The sequence below is a fragment of the Ruditapes philippinarum genome, unplaced genomic scaffold, assembly GCF_026571515.1.
Source record: "Ruditapes philippinarum isolate M1 unplaced genomic scaffold, ASM2657151v2 ctg4778_1_1_1_1, whole genome shotgun sequence".
NCBI lineage: Eukaryota > Metazoa > Mollusca > Bivalvia > Venerida > Veneridae > Ruditapes > Ruditapes philippinarum.
In genome coordinates, this window is record NW_026852824.1 from 35,529 (window position 1) to 60,261 (window position 24,733).

At 33.3% G+C, this 24,733-nt stretch overlaps 3 protein-coding genes across 4 annotated transcripts; 1 reads left to right on the top strand and 2 right to left on the bottom strand.

Moving 5' to 3' along the window:
* Positions 1–2,751: 2,751 nt before the first annotated feature.
* LOC132725500 (uncharacterized) lies at positions 2,752–19,237 on the bottom strand. Its single transcript, XM_060710639.1, has 7 exons — positions 18,671–19,237; positions 17,986–18,150; positions 16,593–16,842; positions 13,957–14,235; positions 10,465–10,650; positions 8,824–8,963; positions 2,752–2,994 (listed from the first exon to the last, which is right to left on the bottom strand). Exons 1-7 carry the CDS (start codon positions 19,235–19,237, stop codon positions 2,752–2,754), a joined length of 1,830 nt encoding a protein of 609 aa, XP_060566622.1.
* Positions 5,098–8,147, top strand: LOC132725473 (uncharacterized). Of its 2 annotated transcripts, XM_060710614.1 has the most exons (6): positions 5,098–5,285; positions 5,440–5,716; positions 6,019–6,245; positions 6,455–6,654; positions 7,003–7,224; positions 7,438–8,147. In XM_060710614.1, exons 3-6 carry the CDS (start codon positions 6,131–6,133, stop codon positions 7,699–7,701), a joined length of 801 nt encoding a protein of 266 aa, XP_060566597.1. In that variant the 5' UTR covers positions 5,098–5,285; positions 5,440–5,716; positions 6,019–6,130; the 3' UTR covers positions 7,702–8,147. The 2 variants fall into 2 exon arrangements, with proteins under 2 accessions (XP_060566597.1, XP_060566605.1); XM_060710622.1 differs by lacking the exon at positions 5,098–5,285 and having other exon boundaries at positions 5,385–5,716.
* Positions 19,238–21,137: 1,900 nt separating the features above from the next.
* On the bottom strand, positions 21,138–21,632 carry LOC132725490 (uncharacterized). The gene has a single exon (XM_060710630.1). It carries the CDS (start codon positions 21,630–21,632, stop codon positions 21,138–21,140), a length of 495 nt encoding a protein of 164 aa, XP_060566613.1.
* Positions 21,633–24,733: the final 3,101 nt, after the last annotated feature.

Genomic DNA, 24,733 nt, shown 5'->3' on the forward strand with positions numbered 1-24,733 from the left:
ACTTCACAATGAAACAAGAGCTGTCGGCGGACAGCAACGGCTCGGCGTTTGATAGAGTTGTCACAAAAGGATGTTTCATTGAAAATTAAAAATGGGGCAAATATGTAAATAAGTAAAATCAGAGTTATGGGACCTGTTGCCAATCATGTTAAAAAATCACAATGAAAAATGTATGTTAATGTAATTTCATTCCCTTCAGTAGTTAGGTAGATACCAGCTTACAAGCAAAAAGTTAACCATGAGTTTCATCGGAGGTATAAAAAGGGGCAATAAATTTGGAGAGCAGTTCCGATGACAGCATGCAGGACAATTAGAACCAGTTATCAAATAATGGCATTAGGGACTAATGGAAATGACAGGGACTGGGGAAAAATGGTTACCTTTTTACAGCCCGGGAAATCTACCCTTTTACGCTAGGCCCCGGCTGGGTTTAGGGGTTGTGGAAAAGCATTTTTTTTTATTTAGAATATCATTTTTAAGCATACTTTTTTAAAAAAAAGGGTTTTAAAAAACTGCAAGTAAAATTGAAATATTTTTTTTAAAAAAATGCAGTTTTTTAAATTGGGAAAAAAACTAGTTTTTCTATTAGTAAATTTGGGAACATACAAAAAGGAAATGCCGGGGCATTTAAACTTTCTTTTAAAATTTCCAATAAGGGAATTTGAATATTTTAATTTAAAAAGGGAAATGAAAATTTTAACAAAACAAAAATAAAAAACTTTCGGTCAAATTGAAATGTGTTTAAAGGGGTCATAATAAAAAATTGTGAATAAAAATTTATAGCCCAAAAAATAAATTTTGAAAAACAAGAGTACTCAGTTATTATAAAAATGGCCTCTACCTAACAAACATGTGTAAAAAGATTTAATTTTCAGGAACCTTTATTTTTGTTTATAAAAATATGCAATAAGTTCCTTTTAAAATCAAGGAACAAGTCAGCAGTTTTGTAATGGACGTGTTGGAGTTTCAATAGACAGTCATGTCAGAAAATGAAATGTATTAAGAGAAAATTACCTTTGGAAATATAATGATTATTCTGTAATAATTTTTTAACCTTTATGTTGATCAAAATATAAAGTTCATAATGAGAGAACAATCAGCCTAAATGCAAGATAGAATTATGGATCTTGATCAGTGATCTAGAATTATGACCCTAAATGCATACATGTATGTGTTTTAAATAAAAATCTTTGATAGTTTTTGAGATATGTAAAACTTGCATGTAAACATTAACCAACAGAATAAGTAGAAAAGGGGAGTTAAATCAGCCTTAATGATAGAGTTATTGAACTTGGTCACTGACATACAGTTATGACCCTTTTATATATGTGAAGTTTCAAATCAAAATCTCTGATAGTTATTGAGATATGTAAAACTTACATTAAAACATTACCAAAGAGACTAAGTAAAAAAGGGGGAGATTAATCAGCCTAAACGCATGAACACATATATGTGTGCTGTTCAGTTATCTTTAATTATGAGCACAAATATACACATGAAGTTTCAAGTTTGTAATCTTTAATAGTTTTCAGAGATTATGCAAAACTTTGCATGTTAAACTTACCCCAAGAAAGGAGATTTTTTTTAGTTCATAAGAGAGCAATAATTCCAGTCAAAATACTGGCAGAGTAATGGATCATGAGATGTAACCTTCAATTATTACCCTAAGTACATGTGTAAAAGTTTCAAGTTTCTTAAAGACCTTTTACCATAACCAGAAATTTTCTAAGGTTTTAAAGGGGCATAAGTCTGCAATATTGGCAGGCAAGTTATGAAACTTTGGCAAAAACTGATGTACATTTGCCTACAATAAAAAAGGTATTTGTAAATTTCAAATTGAAATTCGAGCAATAATTAAGATTTTGACTTTACAAAAAAACTTTAAAACCAAAGTAAAAATAAAGGCATTGTGGTCCGAGGGGTTTAAAGTCGATGACTTCTTTTAATCTAAGTTACCGATTCTCTTGTCGTGGGTTTTCGATCCCCGGGAGAATGCTTTGGTAGTTTAGTGGCGGAGGAAAGTAGTCTAGTACTGGTGTAACTCTCCATGAACAATGGTTAAGAAACTACCTCGCCTTTATGACGAAATACTGTTGGGAAAAGGGTTAAAATGAAATAAACAAACAAAAACAAACCAAAACAAACTTTAAATATTGTAGGCAGAATTATCCAACTTGTCAATCTGATGTACATTGTTACTATAAATAAGTACTGTAAAATTCAATTGAATATCTAAAGCAATAAATGAGATGTTTGACTTTACAATAAACTTTAACAACGCAGACGCTGACGCCGACGCCGGGGCGACTGCAATAGCTCTTCATTGTCTTTGAAAAGTCGAGCTAAAAATGAGCATAACGTATTTTTAATAAAACTTAAAGCAGAACAAAAATGAAAGCATTTGATAACAGCAAAATTGCTTTAAGACATGAAATAGCTTTTATTATGTTTTTATTCTCCACTTGGAAACTTTTTTTACTTGCTTTCTGTGATAAATTATAAGAAAACAAAAATAGTCTTTAATATTTGTTATTACTGTTTCATTTCTAATATTTTTACATCATACGCAAAAATAATAATGCATTGAGTGATTTGACATATTTCAAATATTTTGTCTTCTCGCGTCCCTACAAATATCATATAATCATGATGCATTCAACATAATAAGATCAGTACTTTTGTCCACAATTAACACACAAACATGCGTCAAAATGTTTAATTAATATATTTATTAATATATATAGTTTAATTTTATGGCATACCTGATATTTTCCAATGTTTAACTCCTTTGCTGTCCTGGAAACATTCATCATCTTTTACTTCGTCCTCCATGCGTTTAGATACGTCTGTGACTAACAAATACACTGCTCTCCTTGACAAAAACACCTGATGAGTGGCATAGAAAACAGACTGTCCCGCAAAATCCCAAATGGAGACATCCGCCATGTTTAAATCATCTGTGGACCCTGAATGCTGAACTTCTTCTATCAAGGCCTTTGAAGATAGAAGACAGCCAAGAGAAATGAAATTTAAAACTCCTTCAAGAAAGTATTTGTTTTAATCAAACAATTAATATCTATAACTTAAATAAAAGTATAAACGATGATTAGAAAGAAAAGAAAGAATTTTTGATACGATATGTAATAATCCTACAGCACATAATATCAAACTGAATGGTTCTGATATTACAAATTAAGAATAAGTCAAAAACTCGAATTGGTGAGATACCTCCACAACTTTTTTACTGTGATGAAAATGGATAACGAAATATAAGATGTCAAGCAAAAATATTCATTCATAACTGTTTAAATAAAGAGTAAGTTTTTAGAAATAAAGACAAAAATTCTGTACTCAGGTTTCCTAGCAGTTTCCGGACACTAGCAGTTTTCCGGCCGTTTTCATTTTCGTTCATTTCGGTTTATTTTTAACTATAAAGCATCTAGAAACTTCATCAAATCATACAGACGTTTGTTTTCTAGACAACGCGCAAATAAATAAGAACAGCGGTCTATTTATTTTGAGGAATTGCCGGTTGTTTGTAGCTACTTTACGGAACTTGTCGCATCACCTATTAACAACACCTGGGGATTTCCAGCTTAAATGCGCATGCGCAATAATGAGGCCCCATTCGAGGTAAATTAATATTTACGAACATTTTACTTGCAGACGATGTGTTAAAAAATTTTTTAAAAATTATTCCAGCTTTAAAATATACACGATAAATTATTACTATCACAGTGAAAGATGCACAGAAAGTCGTATGTAGTTTTTTACAGCAAGAATAATTGAATATCGCATAAAATATCGATCGATGCTATTTTTACTTTTATGGTTATATATATTTTACAATCGTCCACAAATAACAATCCTCTGTAGCCCGAGAGGTATGATGACTGGCGTTGTACACATGCGACCCGGGTTCGTATACCTACTCACGACCACTTCTTTTTTTTTTTTTTTTTTTTTCTCTCTCCTCTCTCCTTTTTATTTTTTATACAAGCTATTCGCGATAAAATTTGTTTTTACAAACTTTAAAATTTATCTTATTTCCAAATAAAAATTATTATTATACATTACTGGTTAAACGTTTTAGGTAATATAATGCCAAAGACATACACCGAAGATCAACTAGCGTCAGCTTTGTCAGCTGTGCGTCAAAGAAAAATGAAATTACAGCGGCTGCTAGAATATTCGGAGTACCAAAATCAACTCTCTTCTGACAAAGTGAGACACAAGTACTCGGGGAAACAGACCTGGACCAGAAAAACAGCTACTACAACACGAAGAGGACTCCTTGTCCAGTATCTCTTATACATGGCGAATCAAGGCTTTCCACTTTCCAGGGCTATGATCAGGTGTTACATACAAGAGATAATATACAATCAGGTGTGTGTTTTTTTAATATAAAATGTTCCATGGTAAATTTGCGGGTTTAATTTTAGAATCTACTCGACCAATTATATTGTGTCTATCATAATCATATTTTGAACGAATTTCTAAAGGGAATTCTTACATCATTAATTTCAAGTTACAATGAAAATATAGTTCTGTTAAAGGGTACTGTAATTTTGTTAAAAATTTTTCTTTAAAAGAGCCGTACGTCACTAGTTTAATTTCTACATAAAAAGAAAAAAAACCCCGGAACGCGCGTGCCCTGATGGTTGTGTGAGCAAAGTTTCCTTTGGGGGGGTAAAAAAAAAAACCAAAAAAGGGGAAGGGCGCTTTTGGGGCCCGCATCAGAACTTTGGCTGGGGCGAAAGAAAGGGCAGAAAACATGGACATGCCCGAGTATCATGTCATCATAAAAGGATGCTTGACAATTTTTTTTCCTCTTCTCAAGTCTGTTTCTTGATAAAATACGACTTGAAAGACAAACCAGAAAGAGTAAGCATTGTTTATGTTGGCACTTTATATAGAATAAACGTTCTATAACGAACTAATTATCTCTTTTTACATATGTAACTCTTTTTATATATTATGGCATTTGATACATAAAAATATATCCATATGAAATATGAAAATACAGGTAACAAAGAATATTCCACAACGGATCGTTATAATAAGCATACCGTGTATGAATAATTTAAGTAACTGTTATGTTTTATTATTAGATCTTCAATTGTGACGAAACTGGATTTACAGGAAAAGAGGCACCTAGGTCGAAAGTAATCGGGCCTCGTGGAGGGCATTTGTTTAGAAGAAAGACATCTTCAGGAGATCACGTGACAGCACATCTTTGTGTCTCAGCAGATGGACACTTTCTACCACCTCTTATAATTTACAAGGTATTTTATTAAGTATGCATTTGCTAGCGATAACGCTTTGAAGAAAGTACAATTCTATTTTCATGTACAAGATAACTGTATAAAATTATCATGTATACTATACTTTATTCTGATATACAATGATACGTTTTCTATCATGTACTTTCTATTACAGGGTTCATTACCTCACCAGAATTACACAGATAGTGTACCGTCGTCATGGTATTTTGGCCACAGTGAAAACGGCTACATGGACGCGTGAACTTTTCACAAAATGGTTTTTCAGCGTGTTTGTTCCAAACTGTGGCAGAACAAGACCCGTCCTACTTATCATGGATAACCACGACTCTCATATTAGCATTCCAGTTGTTGAAAAGGCGATAGCTGAAAATATTGTTCTTCTTGGTCTTCCTGGTCATTCCACGCATATTCTACAGCCTTTGGACGTGAACGTAAGTTTGTAATAATTAGTCAGCTTACCCAATCATGTAATATACAAGTTAATGTTACCACTATTTGCTTTGGGAAATATTATTTGATGTTTTAATAACATATTTTTACTTAAATTGCTTTTCAGTACGAACAAAAATTTGTACATCTCGCTTAGAAAGAGAGCCGGACGTTCTAAACAATCTAATCATCAAACTAAATTATCGTTTATAATACATTTAGTATTAATCAGTTTATTGTAACTGCACACATGTGCAAGTTTTAAATTTCAAACATTTTTGATGAATGTGTTAAATACTTTCAGATTATATCACCTTTGAAGGACGCTTACACCAAAACACTGTCAAGTCTTGGATATCTAAAAACTGCAGTAAGCGTAGGAAGGGCAAAAATTCCCGGTGTTATTAAAGCACGCAATGGACAAAATTGCTCCTGCAACTATAGCTGACGGCTTCACGAAAACAGGGATTTGTCCATTTAACCCCTCTATCATTGATCAAACGCAGATAGTGAAGCCAACATTTATTGAAGGTAAAACTTGCCGAGTACGATACATTTGTTTGTAAATTTAATTAGTACCGGTAAGGCAAAAAAAAAAAAAAAAAAAAAAAAAAAAAAAAAAAACTGTCGGATAAAGTAATTCTTTTTATATTTCGTAATATCTAAACACACTTAAAGAAAGCAGTAAATATTTGATATATAATTTTTTAATACTTTAACAATATTTGCATTGTTTTTAGAAGAAGATGAGGTAAGGACATGTAGCACCTGTGGATCGTTCCTTACCAATCCATTGGTAAGGAGAGGCATGATATCAGAGTCTTTGGCAAATGTTCTTCTACCTCCGCCAACTAAACCACAGAACACACAAGCAAAAAAGTCTAGAGTGGTAGCAGAGGGAAGGCTCATAAGTGGCCAAGAAATGTTGAATCAATTAAAGGTTTGCCCGCGTTGTTTCTCGATTAACTATAAACGCTATGGTAGTAATTCGACTGCATGTCGTATACATAACTGTCATTGCGATAATTTCAAAACATTTCAAAACATATATTGTAACCCTTTTTTAACTTATGAGTAATTGAAGGTACATATCACGAAATTTTATTTTATTGCGATATATTTTCCAGAAAAGTTGAATTATCTAGATTTTTGTAATCATTTCTATGCTTAAGTATGCAATTTTTTGTCAATATTCGTATCTTAACAGTAAAGAACGATAGAAAACATGTTTTGTAACAAAATATAACAATATATGAGTTATACTCATTTTCAATTCCTATTTATGTAGGAAAAAGAGGACCTAGACGCTAAGAAGAAAGAAGAATCAGAGAGGAGAAAAAATGAACAAGAAAGAAAAAGAAAGCAGAAAGAAGTTGATGATGAAATGAGAAAAAATAAAAGACTGAAAGAGAAGGAAGAAAGGGTAGCTAAAAAGAAGAAAGAAGAAGAACTGAAGAATGAGAGGAAACAAAAACGTATAGAGGAACGTGACAGGAAGCAAAAAGAGAAGGTAAGAGCATTAATGTCTATTTTTTTATCTAGTTTCAAGTTTGAAAATAACCAAGTATCGAGTCGATGGTTTTTTTCGAATCTTTATTTTGGACATTTAGCCTGATATGAATCTGTGTGTGCGCGCAAGCGTGTGGTTGCGTAAGTAAGTTTCCTTACGTATATGCCTGTTTTATTTTCCTCTTGTTAAATGTGAATTCTTTATTTATTAAAGGAGGAACGGATAAAAAGAAGGTCATACACTGAGGAACAGATCATGATTGCAAGCTTGTATATATGTGATATTTGTAAAGGGAAGGGTAGCCCGGCTGACGAGGAAAATGGAGTACTATGGTTTGGATGTGATGAGGAAACGTGTGGTTTATGGTTCCACGAAGACTGCTTGACGCAACAGGCCAAAGAATACTTATGGGAAAGTATGGAAATGGATGAGGTCTGGTATTGCCACAGTTGTAAACCATGGTTGTATGAGGAATAGAACTTAAAAACAGAAAGTGCCTGTTATATACATGTTATATGTTTTACAGGATAAAGCTCTATTACTGTAGAAAAAAAAAACCTTTTTAAAGTTCGTTGACTTCACTGTGATTATAATTTAACTGTGATAGTATGTATACTTTTAACATATTTTTTATATACATGTATACTGTATATTTTTTGTTTTTGTTCTTTAAAAAAAGTATTTTTATGTTTAATCATTGTTATGTAGATTGTTCTCAAATGTTGAAAAGGTAAAGTGAATTTATATATCTAGATCTAATGCAGTACGTAATATAGAAACATCAAATCACCTTTAATATGCGTTTGTTGTTAATTTTTATTACTCCCGGGCCGGGCCTCAACTTTGACGGAGCTATTTATAGCTCATATGACGTAAAAAAAACAAGCAGTTGTGCGTATTGTGTGACAAAAGGGTAGAACAAAATATTTCTGAAATAAAACATCTTTTCATCGTTTATTGGGCTAAACTATATGTAAAATGAAAATGTCCGGAAAACTGCTATGACATTAAAGAAAAAAGCTAGAAAAAGGTACTTCTTTTCTGACCCATATTTCATTAAAAATAAAATAAAAATAGAATAATCGAAAACACGATACTGCTGGGCAGGAACCTACCTATGTTCTATCAAAATTTTATATTTATCCGTCGACCGATATTTATACTGTTTGTAAAAAAGTGTGATTTTTGGCCGGAAACTGCTAGGAAACCAGTACTGAATATTAATGACAATCCTTAATAACACACAATCAATTAATACCACACTATCCTACTTTTCATAATTTTTACTTCATTTAATGGGACTTTAAGAAAGAGATTTAATCAATGACGATTAAAAATATTGCACCTTTTTTATACTTTGGGGGAAAACTGTGGCAGAAAATTAAAAGGTTTGCTGACTTCTAACAAAATTGTTTTCCCACCGTGTTGATTTGAATCCGCCAGGGACTTAACATTCTTTTATAGAAGAAAGCAACCCAGGTAGCTTACATACTGTCGGGGTTCTATTAATGTGCACACTATGGCCTAAAATAATGAAATAAGGAGCACTTGAGGTATTCCTCCACAATAAAACTTGACTCACAACAAAAATGGTCTTACCTTCAAGTGATAGAGTATATTTTCTTCCTTGGTGTCTTGAAGTGGTTGGAAATTCTCATAAGTGACGTTTTCTTCTTCCAGCGGTGTCAAAGTTACTTTCAACTTCTTTGGTTCTGGTTCTGTACACACAACTTCTGCACCTATATTTCACAGTATTAGTTTTATTTAAATTGATAAAATGTATGTTAATAACTGACAAGAGCCATGTTCACATGGCCATCCCCGCCGAATGTGTTTGCGCATTGGAATAATGTATATGTAGTAGAGCAGAATAATTCAAGTTTAAGAGGTGGTAATGAAAACTGATGGCTGAAGTGATTACAGATTTGAAACTTATGTGAATACTGATGGCTGAAAATAACAAAAAATAAACATGAAAAATAACAAAGGGCAATAACTGAAAAATAATGCAGGGTAGGTTATCATTCTTTTGTGCTGCACTCCTCAATGAGATCTATCCACCTATGAAGTTTCAAGATGATACCTCCAACACTTTTTGAGATAAGCTCCAGACAAAAGTAGAAAAAATAACAAAGGGCAATAACTCAAAAATTATAAAGGGTAGAGTTATCATTCTCACTGCACATCTCCTGAGGTGGATCTATTAACCTACGAAGTTTCATGTTGATATCGCAAAGGCTTTGTGAGTTATGCTCTGGACAAAAATTAAGTTTAAAAAATAACAAATTACAATAACTGAAAAAATATGCAGGATAGAGTCATCATTCTTGTGCACTGCACTCCTCCTCAATATGATCTATCCACCTATGAAGTTTCAAGTTGATACCACAAATACTTTTTGAGATATGCTCCGGACAAAAGTTAGAAAAAAATAACAATGGGCATTAACTCAAAAATTATAAAGGGTAGAGTTATCATTCTTATGCACAGTATTCCTCTTCAATAAGATCTTTCCACCTATGAAGTTTCATGTTGACATCTCAAAGACTTATTTAGTAATGCTCTACTCAAGTGAAAAAATAAGTATGAAAGATAACAAAGGGCAAAAACTCAAAAATTATGTCGGGTAGAGTTATCATTATTATGCACTGCACAACTGCTGAGTGAGATCTATCCACCTATGAAGTTTCATGTTGATATCTCAAAGCCTTTTAGAGTTATGCTCTGGACAAAAATTAAGTTTGAAAAATAACAAAGGGCAATAACTGAAAAATTATGCAGGATAGAGTTATCATTCTTGCACACTGCACTCCTTAATATGATCTATCCATCTATGAAGTGTCAAGTTGATACCTCAAATACTTTTTGAGATATGCTCTCGACAAAAATGTCGGACTGATGGATGGATGGATGGATGGACGGACGGACGGAAGGACAGATACTATTTCTATATCCTCCGCCGCCTTTCGGCGGGGGATAATAAATAATATTGTGCTTTAGGTCGTTGATTAGCCGTTAGATTAAGCTTTCTTTCTGAAAATTTTTTTTATATACCTAGATGTCACAATAGTACCCAATTTATGAATCGATATACAGAAATCGAACATTTGCCATGAAAAATGTTGTTCTGCGTTTTGTTTCAACCATTTGAAAACCGTTTGGTTGTCTTGACAATGTTAAGCAATACTTGGTGACAATACGCTCCAAGTGTATTTTCAATCATTATATGATCATCATTACCTTCATTCTTTTCTGTTATATCTTGACTGTTGCTCTCTATTGCTGTATCTTCATCTACAACTTCAAACTCTTCATTAACAGCTCCTACTGTACTCTCATTTTCCATTACAACAACTTCCTTTTCCGTGGTAAGTGGTTTTTTTAACAAATGAAGCAGACGGTTACACACTGTGCCAACTTTCTGATCTACAAACAAACAAAAAGTGATTTATTTCATTGCTTCCTTGCTTGGTATTAATTTTACATGTTGTGTTGGTACAAAATCGCACATCATTTTTTTCTGTAAAATGAAAACATCAACAACAAAATAACCAAGAATGCATATGTAAAAAATGTTATGCCACCGCATTAAATAAACAGAAGTAGATTTTTTTTGTTACTAATAAAATTGAACTGCCATAATGCTGTAGTGTCTAGTGAATTTTGAAGTCAAGGTCATATTTCAGCATATCATATCATTAGACGCATGTGCAAATGTGTCTAATGTTAATATACAAAGGCCATAGTGCAATAATTGATTAACCTTTTCCCTCATATATACGTGTTTCGACGGCTTTTGTCCCCCCCCCCTTTTGAGGACTCAAACAGTGATAAAATGCCCTATTTAGACCACAAACAGTGTTTTTCGTTTGAGAAATGTTGTTGAAAAAAGTGACCACTTTTTCGGCGCCCCCCTGTCCAAATTATTACATCATGGGGTTGCCAGAAGGGGGATGTGCCCCCTTCTGTTTGGGGGGTTGAAGGGGGTGGTAGTCCCCCTCATCGCCAAGAAAATTTTGGACATGTGACAGGCTAAAAATTACCTCAGGTCGATCTTAGGGTAACTAGTAACCGACGCTGAAAAGCCTTTTACTCTATCTCCATTCATTGAGAAGTTGTAGCACTTTGAAATCAGTTTTGATGGGAAAAAAACAATGCAAAATAGTGATTTTTGGTAAATTTGAGACGTCCCCTTGTTACATTGTTAACTTGCGATTGAGCATACTGTTACAGAGGCTATGGTCTAGTCAACATTTGTGCCAAGTTTTATCAGCATTTAAGCATTTTTCATAGTTTCATAGCAGTTTGAACTTGTTACAGGAGGCTTTTTAATGAAAACGGCCATTTTTTCGCAATATTCTCATGGGGTAAAAGGTTAAAAGATGAAAGAAGCTTTAATGACAAAATAGGTATTAACTGTTTAATATAACTGTATTAAACTTTGAAATGCAGGTACAGTAACTTTTTTCTAAATACCATCTTTTCAATAAAGCATTACCAATTTCTACAAACATAATCATTATTATATCCATAGTGTGAATCATAATGTCCTTATAATGTGCTCAAATATCTCTACAAAGCTTACAACTGTCTTGCTAGAGTTCATGATATGAATCATTTCATAAACATCTCTAAAAATTATGACCTATATACTGACTCCAAGCTATTGAATCTTTTACATAAAAATTCAATGATATGTATCAGGCATTCCATTGAAAGTTGTTTCATTTCATAAAATAATTTTTTTTAAGTTTTTACTATATGTACATTGTGAAAATCAAAGACCCCGGCGCTGGGCCAATTTTGAGCCCAGGGCTATAATTTGAACAATCTTGGTAGAGGTTCACTATACAATGTTTCATGCCAAATATCTCACCGAGAAGAATTTTTTTTAAACTTTTATTATATACACATAAGAAAAGGGCCAATTTTGACACTCAGGGCAAAATCAGATCAACTTTGGAAGAAGACTTATATATAATATTATCTACCAAATATCAATGCTTTGAGCCTTGTACCTTCAGACAAAAAGATTTTTTAAGGTTTTTCTATATGCTCATAGTGAAAATTAATGACCTCGTGGCAGGGCCAATTTTGATTCCAGGGCTATAATTTGAACAATCTTGGTAGAAGTCTACCAAACAATGTCTTAAGCAAAATATCTAAGCTCTAGGCCGTGTGGATCTTTACAAAAAAGATGTTTTAAGTTTATTCTTACAACCAGATTTCTGCATGGAATCGAATTCTTTGAACAACTTTGGAAGCCCTTCACCCAAAAAACAATCCTGCCACGTTTGGTTAAAATTGGGCTAGTCGTTTTCCACAAGATGACTTTTTAAGTTCACTATATAATCTATACAGCACACGTACACACGCACACGCAAGCGCGCACCAACACACACACACACACAAACAGGTGAATCGCTATATGCCACCGCATCGCAGATGCTGCGGTGGCATAAAAAAGAAACAAAACTACCAAATAGGACTATGAAAAGCATATGTTAGATTATCAGTTTAAATATGTCTACATCATGTTATTGCGAGAAAGGTAAACATTAAACTATATAAGTGCCCAAGAACAAGCACAGTAAGGTAGTTTTAATGATTTTTATGAAGGTACAAACAAATGTAAGTTACACATGGTTGTAATTGCAAGTCATGATGCACATTGAATTGTATCGGCTCAGAAGACAGGGTATAGTGAATTCAATTAACTGCAGTGATATATGTCACAGGGTGAGAAAAATGTGCAGCCTGACCAGGACTCGAACCCGGGACCCTCGGTATACCGTACCGTTGCTCTACCGACTGAGCTATCCGGCCGCTTACACATCATCTTCCTGAAAAAGTGGACAGTTCTGAACCGTGGCATTTTACGAATGTTGTATGGTCCTTTCACATGTAGGGAATGGTTGTTTATGATGCCTGTAAAGGACATAAAAACATACGCCTTGATAAATAAATAAATAACACAAACAATTTCTGGCGCAAACCTTAGATTTCTAAGGTTTGCGCCAGAAATTGTTTGTGTTATTTATTTATTTATCAAGGCGTATGCTTTTATGTCCTTTACAGGCATCATAAACAACCATTCCCTACATGTAAAAGGACCATAGGACATTGGTGGCCAGTGTGGGGGACCGTGACTGCATATAGCTCAGAGTTTAATTTACATTGCTCTGTAACTCTGTGAAATTCGAGGACGAATTTCAATAAAGCAGGGGAGTATCTCAAAGTTCAGAACTATTCACTTTTTCGGGGAGATGATGTGTAAGCGGCCGGATAGCTCAGTCGGTAGAGCCACAGTACGGTATTCCGAGGGCCCCGGGTTCGAGTCCCGGTCAGGCTGCACATTTTTCTCACCCTGTGACAGTTTATCAAAGTGCGCATGCGTGAGGTGGTTTATCCGGGAAGTTTGTAAAAACTGAGACCCGGCATGCAAATTATGTCAAATGAAATATAAGTAATTAGTTGTTATAATGAAAAGATGATGAAAGGGAATGATATTGGAATGATATGGGATAATGGATAGTATATCAGACTGTAGAGAAACATAGATAACAGACAAATACACGAGATATATATACAAATACAAGGACAAAATGATACATACAAACGATATTCGTAACAAATAACAAAACACAAATATCGACCACATGACATATAGCTAATGAACAAATCTACAAACCATTCATTCAGATATTTTCAAGTGCAGGTTGGTATATTCACCTTTGGCTACTGTTTCCCATTGTCCAGTTTCCCGAGACACTTTACATCTTTTTACGTGAACATCAATACCATTTGTGCTCTCTCGCTTGTTAATATCAACATCTTCATCTAACAGACGCTTTGTTAGCGTTGTCTTGCCAACACCGTAATGGCCGACAACCATTACTCGAATATTGTAAACAGCTTCTTTGCCCTCACTTAATGCTCGTTTGTATAATTCTATCGAATGCTTATCCATTCTAAGGATTTCTAGAGGGATCAAACTGCTGTGTCCAGTGGCTTGAAAAATAAATATACAATGGATAAGTAATCTTTCATAATCCAGTGTCACGTGACATTTGTTTCAGTACAACTCGTTCTATATTGTTTCTGTTTCGTTCCGCAAAATATAAATGCCCCCGGGATAATGATATTAAGCGGAACAATTATTTTTGTTTTTAATGATCCATTTTCTCTTTTAAAATGCTTGTTTAAATGTTATAACTAGAAATGTATAAACGAAAATACCCAGTTGCACAACTACACATGCGTATCAAAATTTCTGTAAAGTTTCATAACTCTAGGTCAAATACTTTTTGAGCTACGTGCGACACAAGTTGAAAATCGCACATTTTTATTAAATCAAGGGCAAAACTGTGACAAAACAGAATTAATCCATAAGCAAAACCCCAGGTGCACAACTTCACATGCTGATCAACATTCCTGAAAAGTTTCATGACTCTAGGTCAAATACATTTTAAGCTACGTGCAACACAATATGAGAACGGACGGAAGGACGGACAAACGGACGGACAGACAGTGCGATAATATGATGTCTCCCTTCGGTTCCTAAAACTGAATGGCAGACTATTGTCCCTATAACAATAAGTTGCACATAGATGCATGAACCAAGAATATTTAAAGAATTTATGTGCAATTATGTGGAATCTATTTAGACTGTTAAAAGTGTAAATCTTGCAGTATCATAAATTTATCATATGAAAAACACATGAAAGGTCACATATATTTAACATATGAAAACTTATTCATATGAAAAACATGTGATAACCATGAGTTTAACACATGTTTGTTGACACATGTTTTACCTATGGTCCTGTTTAACATATGTTAATCTTACATATGAAAAACATATGTTCTTAAACACATGTTTTTCAAAACACATGAAACACATATGTTATACATATGGAAAACATATGGTGAACCAAACATACAACAAACATGTGGTTCATTTTTACCTGTCTAACAGCTGTTGACTGGGCAATGTTTTAAATGAAAACTAGTAAGAACATGCCTTTTGAAATTTTGTTTAAAAATATCAGAATACATGCACATGGAAGCAAACAGTCATGAAACAAAGCAACTGATTATAATATTTTGACCCAAAGAGCACCCTTAGGGGCACCAAATCAATTTTGACATATTATTAAGGGTGGTGGTTGCATTAAAAAGGAAGATGGGTATTTATTTAATTGTTGATACGAAAAAGTGTATTGTCTGGAGCCTGATTTCAATTAAATGGTGTAATTATTTACTGATTGTAATTTTCTTATGAAGGATTGCATTATCAAAGTAGTAAAGTTAAGATGCTGTTGTGTATATAGTATATATAGTATATAATATAAAACAACTTCCCTTTCAGTGATTAAAATCCAACATTAATTATTGAAAAATAAAATTTTACTCGTTGTTGGCTGAGATTAAAATAACAACAACAAACAACAAAGCAAAAAAATAAATAAATAAAAAAAATAAATTAAAAAAAATAAAATAAATAAACAACAAGAAACAAGTTATGTTCGGTAAACACAAATGTCCACCCGCCCCCACGCACTCCCCCCCCCCCTGCCGGGCGGCCTGGATTCATGTCAGTAACAATGTTTTCAAAACAAGTTTACTAATTAAAAAGCACTCAGTTATAGACATAAGTATTACCAAAATAATTGTAAACTATGGTGGCTGATTTGTGCCATTCCTGTTTTCGCCCCGTGACCAAGCGAAAAGTTGAAAATTAACAAGTTAAAATGGCGGGCGCAGACTGATAACACACTAATTAGCAATGACATTGGGCGAAGTTAAATAAATAAAACTTCGTCCCGCGGGGGCGCGGAGCGAGATTTAAGAAATTAAAAGGACTATAGGTCAAATATTTTCTCAGCTACAAATGAGAATGAACGGACAAGGGTAAATCTAAATCCCCCCGCAAAGTGGGCGCACAAAAATGTCTATAACGATATAGTCACCTCGAGTACAATATGAATTTGATATGGACGTTGTTGACAAAGAAAGTGACAACGATGCTAGAAGTATATAAGATGTATTTGAATTGGATTATACTTTTTTCGGGGAATAAAAGCGAGGCTAGATGGCGTTCAATATGCATTTAATACAGACTTCTGGGCTCAGGAAATAAACATGAAAATAATAGGATTGGATCAAATAATGAATTGATGATATTAGAACATTATTTAAACAAATGAAGTCATGTGATTAAACATTATATCTCTTACTTTGTTTAGAATCAGTATTTTCCTTTTCTTTCTCGTCTTCATTTGTTGTTTTCAGTTTTTTGTGTAACGTCTCTCCTAATTCAGCCAGGTCTGTTTGTATTTTATCTTCTTGTTTATGAATTTTCACACCTGCTTTGTCCCGTTCTTCATTCAGTCTTTTAACGGAAGCATCACTTTTATCCTTTAATTGTGTCAATTCTTCGTCGATTTGTGAGTGAAGAGACTGAAGATCTTCTTGTTTTCTTTTTATCATATCTAGTTTAATTCTGTCGTATTGCTCATCTAATCCAGCCTTCATCTTGTCCTGTATTGCTTTTGCCACATCGTCTAGTACTTGCTTTAAATCATTTTTACCAAGGGTTAGAGTGTCATTTTCTAACTGTAATTATAAATACATTGGTACAATAAAATATACAATATCAAAAAATGAATAAAAATAATCAATAAGAAAATGAATAAATAATTAAGATTATAAATAGTAAAAAATACTATCAATTATTTATAAAGTATACATTTTAAAGAAATATTGTACAAAAGTGTATCCACAAATGTACTTCTAAAATACATTTATGAAACAAGAGCTCTCACCGAAGTGACGAATGCCCCCGAAAAGGTTTCTTAAGCATGAAGGTTTTGTGAAAAGAAAAAAGAATGAAAGTAACTTATTGCTGAATATTGTTGTTTTTTATTGTACCTGTAATCTCTAATTGTGATAGCATGAACTATGACCTTTACCTTTGAAGAAGGGACGTGATTCCTGAACAGACAGACAGACAGACAGACTGTGCGATTATATTATGCCTCCCTTCGGGTGAATAAAAACATGTTTGTTTATTTACTTTGAGCCATTGCAAAACGGTTCACATTTAACAAGAACAAACTATTTTAAAATTTGTTCCGCAATAGTTTATTTTGTTTGTGTGTAATAGTCATGTTCAGTAAGTAGCATTCTATGTTGCAATACTTCTGAGAATCGAGCATAACTTCATAGAAACAGTATTATTCGATAAGGGAAACACCATGATTTGTTCAAAAATAAAAAAAAGTATTTAATTTGACTTATACTCTTTTACATTACACTAATTTAAAATCATTCGAAATATACTAGCTATTTGATGAAATTGTTAAGCGTATTAATAATCATTCGATCAAGTTTAGCACGGTTCATATGTATTATATGTACATAATATGATCGTTTTATTCTTACTTTTATTTTTATTATTATTATTTTCTACTACAAATGTTTTCTAGTAATGGGTGTCTGTCCTAGTTTTGACTTTATTAGTTTTGACTTTGTTAGTTGCAGATCGAAATAATACACTGAATAAAGTATGTGTGTTTTATAATTGTTAAAAATAAAATAAATTGTATGAATTTTCAGCATGTGTATTAAAAAAAAGGTTAAAATGTGATTACTATTTAATCATTTAAACCATTTTGATTATTTTTTAATTATTATTATTATTATTATCTATTTTTATCATTATTGTTAGAAGTAGTAGTAGTAGTAGCAGTAGTTTACCTCTATCAGCTTCTTTTTAGCATTCTGCGCTAGCGTGTCGCTACCTAAATATACTGGATCAGAAAGTAGTTTCTGTAATATTAGTAATATGTAGTATTTCTGAAGATCTGAATCCTCTACTTCAAGTGTTGGTGAATGTCGCACATTTCTTTCAATTTCTCTTGCCTAGTCAAAAATAAATCACATTTCTTATTTACTTTTACCTGAAACCAATCAGTTAATTATAAAATTTACTTATAATTGAAAAACTGTTACGTTATACATGTAGTAAAAAATACTTAGTAACACATGTTTAAACATAAATAAAGAATTACAATACATAAATAAAGAATTACAAACAAGATTAGAGCTGTGTTGAGCTATTATGTCATAGCTAGGGGAGTGGTCTGCTAGGGTAATGGTCTGCTAGGGGAGTGGTCTGCTAGGGGAGTGGTTTGCTAGTGGAGTGGTTTGCTTGAGGAGTGTTCTGTATATATAAAAAATTCTTTATGCTAGCCTACAAATCCTTCTTATCGACAATCCCCAATGTAACAGTTTGCTTTATTTTCAGACAGCATGGCAAAAATCTAAGTGTATTATACAATGTATATAAATTATCATACGGTCACTGAAATATATAATTGTCGTCTTTAGTAACTAAGGACCAAATGTAAGCCTGCATAAATAGTATCTAAATATTGATTACCTCCTCAAACATATTCGTCTTATTATTAAGGTTTTCATGTATTTTCATCTGGAAGTCTTTGTAATTGAGAATAACGCTGATTATACCATTGAAGTCTGTTTCTGTTGCAGATGCTTTATCTTTAAACCCATCTGGAGGCATGAAACATTTCGCCACTTCCCAGAAATTACTGCACCACTGGGTAGCATCAGTGTTTTTGTACGATGGACCAGCGTACCTATGCGCGTTCTGTATCTCAGTTGTAAAATTATGACATATCTTGTTAGGGCAGCCGGCAGGATTATACCTTGTTGCAGCATTTCGATGATAACTGCATTTTCCACGTCCAACATTACATATTCTATTTGTTGGACATTTAATAACATTTTCCGTACAGCAATTTGAACACAAAGTTCCACTAATCAATCCATTGTTGTAGCAAATATCATCTAAACATTTCAACTGGAATTCTTGAACTTCATGACATACAAAAGGTTCAAGTCCTTCTTTAGTAAACAACGCTGCTAACTGAGCTTTAACCCAGTTATTGTATTTCTTATCTGAAAGTTTTGGGCTATATGAAGCCATTGTTTACTTTGTCTTACTGAGTTAACATCATCACATTGTTGAATGACAATTTTAATCTGGAAAATAAGAATAACTGGGGTTAACATGTAATATATACAGTTTCCATACTTATAAGGCTTTGAAATGATGTTTAACTATCTTGTATCATAGTTTGGGGACCTTTCTGTTGAGTTAAATCGTATACATATACAGTTGTATGCACAGTGCGTTAACTGGAGTGCAGGTATTAGTTACCCGCACTCCAGAGCATGCCTATTGATTGGTTCATTTTGTCCGGGGTTTACATATTGTGACGACAGAGAAAGGGATAGCGATGCAAATGTCATATTCAGATGCTCGTTTATTGGTTACTTTTTGAGGGGTTTCATCATTGTGGTATCAGGGAACACGTTTTTATGTTTGACTATGATACAAAAGATAAGGAACATCAAAACACTCTGCAACGTGTTTTTATGTTTGACTATGAAACAAAAGAGAAAGAACATCAAAACACTCTGCAATCTGATTTATAGACGGGGGCTACGCCCCCTCATACAAATCAGATAGCCTGGTGTTGCATGAGGCAAATTTTATCACACTGGGCTGTAATTTTAACAATCTTAGTAGAGGTCTACTACACAATATTTCATGCCAAATATCATACCTCTAGTCTTTGTCAATCTAGAGAAGATTTTTTAAGTTTTTCTATACATGTATATACATTTAAGGAAAACCTATGACACCCTGGTGCCAATTCACTCTAAGGGGCAACATTTGAACAACTTTGGTAGAGGACGTACTGATGATATTATATACCAAGTATCTTAAGCTCTAAGCATAAGCTTTTTGGAAAGACAATTTTTTTAAAAGTTTTTACTATATACATATAAGGAAAACCTTAATATATGACCCCAGGGGCAATGTCATTAATATATCATATGTCACATACATGTACATGGGCATAAAAGTCAAAGAAACATTAATTGATAATAACCAAGTTCAATTAGTTATTCTTATCAGAAACATCCCTTGAAAATGATATCATTTAATTTTTGACCACAATTATAACCACTTCCTCGTAATGGGCCTAATCAAATTGAGCCTGCAGCATTTTATAATTTTGCTGTCTGTCAGACATGGCAGTTTCTTTGGGGTTTCATTTTTTCTCCATTTGAAGGGATGTAACTCATGTTTACTAAATAGTTTGTTCTTACCTGTCTATCTTAGTCATTACAGACTATTCTACAGAAAGATGAAAAAAGTATTCGTGATTTGGCGGCCATATTGGATTTTCTGTCTTTTACATACATAACTTCAAACTTGATTTTAACATTAACTGAACGAGTAAACTAACTTTTAAACTCGGTTTACTAACCTTAATCCTTAGTTAAATGCCCTTTGAACCTTATAACCTGCATAATTCTCCGTGGTATAGACTTGTACAGGCTCTGAACATAGGCGGGTGTAATCTCTTGCCAGATCCGAAAAATTTCGTCAAATAATATCTGCTCACTGTTAATGATAACTGTACTGTTTGAAAGTTTCCGTTTAATGTACAACCAGATTTTTCAATTATGTTTAAATCAGGTGATTGTGCTGGCCAAACATGGATTTTATACCGTTTCTGGTCTTATAAAGATTGACACTGCGGTGCACGATGAACAGGTGTGTTGTCGTCCTGAAAAGTGTAGGAGTTATCGGGGAATGACGAGCAATAACTGGCCAAAGATTTTCTTCTAAAATTTCCTCGTATTTTTGAGCATTAATGTTACCACTGACTTTCGCTAGAGTACCAACACCATGCCAAGTGACACACCCCCATATCATCACTTTGATAACCTTCTTGTTATTAGAAGATTTCGGGAGTCAATAAATCAGGTCTATACCCTTCGTCACGCTTCCTCCATATCAAAACTCTTTGTCAACTGCCTATTACAACTTGACTTTCATCAGAAAATATCACACGATCCCATTCACCTACTACTTTAGACCTTCTTTTCTCTCTACACAAAGAAAGGCGCTTTGCTCTATTCACCTTTGACACAATAACTCTTTTCTTACTCACTCTTTTAGAAAATCCATGTTTATGTAAATGATTTTGAACAGTTCTCTTACAAACTGGCGCTGCTCTCCAATCATTAAATTTACTCTTTATGTCTGCTAATGAAGCCCGACGATTGCACTTCACAGTCCTGTCAAGATGGCGATAATCTCTGTCTGTCACTGATCGAGGTCGGCCTGATCTTTGTAAATTTTCCACTGATCCTGATGATTTGAATTTTTTTAAAATAGATGAAATGGTACTGTGAGGTTTCTGTAAAGTTCTCGAAATTTCCGCTATTAACATTCCATCATTATACATACAAACAGCAATATTTTTTACATCAATGGTCATTTCTGAACCTTTTCTACCCATTTCAAAATAAGCGCAGAAGTAAACATTCAGTGACGTTTTTCTAGCATAATTTTATGTCAGCATGTTTTTCCAATAATTTATCTATAAATAGACTACACAATAAACAACCAAGGTCATTTAAAATCGTTATGGTGCAAGGGAAAGTAATCTCTCGGTAATAACGTTATGACGTTATCTCCCATATTAATGAATACTTTTTTCATCTTTCTGTAGCTGTATATAAACATAAGAAATATTTCAAAAATTATATTAACAAATAGAACAGAATAAGATGAAAAGTTACCAGTTGAATAAATTCATCAGATGGATGAAGGTCCAGAAATGATGAATATGGATAGAAATATTATTTTTTCACTAGATTTATATACCTTAAACTTTGTTTTTCTAGTTGTTGTGGCTAGGAATTTTATAATTATTCATTTAAACCTGGTTTGACAGATTTCAGGACTCTAAATAAATAAATTTTTGTGGTTTCAGGGGAAATTAAATTACTATTTATGCTAAAACTGATCATAAACACCAAACTTAAAATGCACCTGTAGGTGTTCAGAGTGTCATATTTCACTCTTCACTGGGGTTATCCCAGGTCAACTCTTTTTTTACTTAAGGCTTATTTGGCTGCCCATGCAATCATAAGCTCATATATGGCTAATAATTTTACCTATATTATTGTCTAAAGAGTTATGGAAAAATTATAAAGGGTGGCTCAGCCTTACTGAGTGAATTGATTATCAATAATTGTCTACCTTTGGGACAGCAAAGTATATTTCAAAATATATTTCTGAACTTGTGCAGTATTGAAGTTAAATTGGTGAACATTTCTGGTGGTGACAGGGCCCATGATGGAATTTTACTGGGCAGCAAACAGAAATCTTAACTACAATTTCATTACAGGTCCTTAAATAAAGGGGAAGAGAAGGTCTAGAAAAATATAAGGTCTAAAAAATATCATATACTGAATTCATATTTTATAAGTTCTAATATGTAAAGGACATCTCCTGTCTTATTGTTTTTAATGGAGGCGCACCGATTTAAACCTTTAGGTTGTGGAAAGAGCCAACCCTCCAGGCAAAATACTAAAATGTTAGCTGGGTGTCAGGTGAAAACAGGGAAGTATGACAAAGTGGTTAATTTGTTGTATTTCTGTGTTTTTGCCTTACGAAACAAATAAATGCCATGGCACAAATCTGCCACCGCATATTATTTTCTGTCCAAAGGTATGTACATGCATGAATAAAACTGTTTACTATTTAGGGGAGATTATTATGTGTAACCGGCCAGATAGCTCAGTTGGAAGAACGGTATTCCGAGAGTCAGCTAGGTGTTCGAGTCCCTTACATGCCGAGACATTTAAATATCAATGTGTTAATAAGAATACATGTAGAATTGGAAGTGACGGTCTGCATAATTATATGCATTTACAGATAAGCATTTTTCTGCACATAAATTAAATGTATTCAATTGTTTTAACACGTAGATATATTGTTTTACATTTACAATGAAAGCTGTGATACTACCTACATTTTTGTTACGGAGCTCCATATAAATTATACTGTATATATATGCTCGTTTTGTAAAACAGTTTGAAATAGAAAAACAATATGCAAGTGTAACTTCAAGTGTAAATAAGGTTAACTTGTTTGATTTATATTTATTTTGGATGTTGGACATATTTTTATAAAGAGTCTGACAACTTTTTTTATGCCATAATTCAGGGTTCTCGGGGACGCTTATTTCGGCGTCCCGGTACGCCATGTTTATTACAGCTGGACGCAAATATTTCAGAGCAAGGATTCCACGTACGCTTAATTTTGCCTGGGGACGCATAAACATTACCGATTGTTTACAACCACATATACACAATTACGTCAGCGCGTGTCAGTCTATAGGTAGGCGGTCCTATGCACATCTACCCGTGAAGCGATTAGCCAATCAGCAATAACGCTTCCGATCATTGATCAGACTTATGTATACAATCGCTGTACATGTAATTACCAGATATAACACGAGGTGATAATTTTATATCTTTGATCAACAGTTGATTGGAAATAAGCAAATTTTACCGACAAAAGGATAAAACTAATAACTATCGACTACTTACGCAGCAAGTTTAAAGACTGTTTCCTCAAATTACAAATGAGTGTAATTTTGAATGATTGTCGAATATTTTCGGCATTTTCTAGGCACAATTTTGCTTTAGTTTCATTCTTGCTAAAACGTTCCATAAGAGTATTAAGAATTTAAGATATTGTGCCGAAATGCCAGAACAACAAACCAAAATACACATAAGCTTTTCTTTGATATTTAGATTCTTCCCGAACATCCGCGATTTCACGTTCGCCAGAAACCCTAAAATTTCACAAAAATTCTCAGTTTTCAAGCCAAACATATGAATGAATTGTTCCTTTATTAATTAATCAACATTAAATCTTTAAATATTGATCTTCAATTTGCCCCCTTTTGAAGATATTTGCTAAAATAACTGTTGATTGGATGAATCTCTTACACACTGTGTGATGCTGTACAAGATTTTCCTATTCATTCCGCTAAACGCAGCCTATATACATTTACGTTTCTTTTTTTACAAATATAAACTTTTTGTCTTTAGAGTGGACTTATTTAACCAGAATAAAATTTGATTTGGTATAAAAGTGAGAAAAAAAAACAAAAACAAAAAAACGATTTCCATGTGTTGATGCATTATAATGAAATAATTTCATAATAAATATTAACATCAAAACAATAATTATAATATGTAGTTGAATAACTATAAACGCCAGAAGTCTCTTGAAGATTTGAAATATCAGTAATGCTATTGTGAGCATTGAATGACTTATCTGTAAACATTAATTGTGACGCGCTTTTGGACTCCAACTTTTTCAGGGTTGGGAGTCCATGGACTCCATGTTTTAAAGTCCTAGTGCCCTGTAATTCATTCATTCTATCACGCGCATGCATGGATATGACGTTTGAGGCGTAGGTGCTTTTATCAATGAACTGGTAATTTTCATATTTTATGCTTTCATGTTTAGAGATGTTTCTTTAAACTTAAAATGCATAGTTACCTTTTGACAACTATGCAAACAATATTTTAATAAGAA

Excerpts from the sequence above, each read along its gene's own strand:
- LOC132725473 (XM_060710614.1), top strand. The coding sequence starts at position 6,131 with ATGGACAAAATTGCTCCTGCAACTATAGCTGACGGCTTCACGAAAACA. Across the intron at positions 6,655-7,002 it reads AAATGTTGAATCAATTAAAG|GAAAAAGAGGACCTAGACGC; the intron begins GTTTGCCCGCGT and ends CTATTTATGTAG. Across the intron at positions 7,225-7,437 it reads ACAGGAAGCAAAAAGAGAAG|GAGGAACGGATAAAAAGAAG; the intron begins GTAAGAGCATTA and ends TATTTATTAAAG.
- LOC132725500 (XM_060710639.1), bottom strand. The coding sequence starts at position 19,237 with ATGGCTTCATATAGCCCAAAACTTTCAGATAAGAAATACAATAACTGG. Across the intron at positions 18,151-18,670 it reads AGACGAATATGTTTGAGGAG|GCAAGAGAAATTGAAAGAAA; the intron begins GTAATCAATATT and ends ATTTTTGACTAG. Across the intron at positions 10,651-13,956 it reads ATGGGAAACAGTAGCCAAAG|ATCAGAAAGTTGGCACAGTG; the intron begins GTGAATATACCA and ends GTTTGTTTGTAG.
- LOC132725490 (XM_060710630.1), bottom strand. The coding sequence starts at position 21,632 with ATGGGTAGAAAAGGTTCAGAAATGACCATTGATGTAAAAAATATTGCT.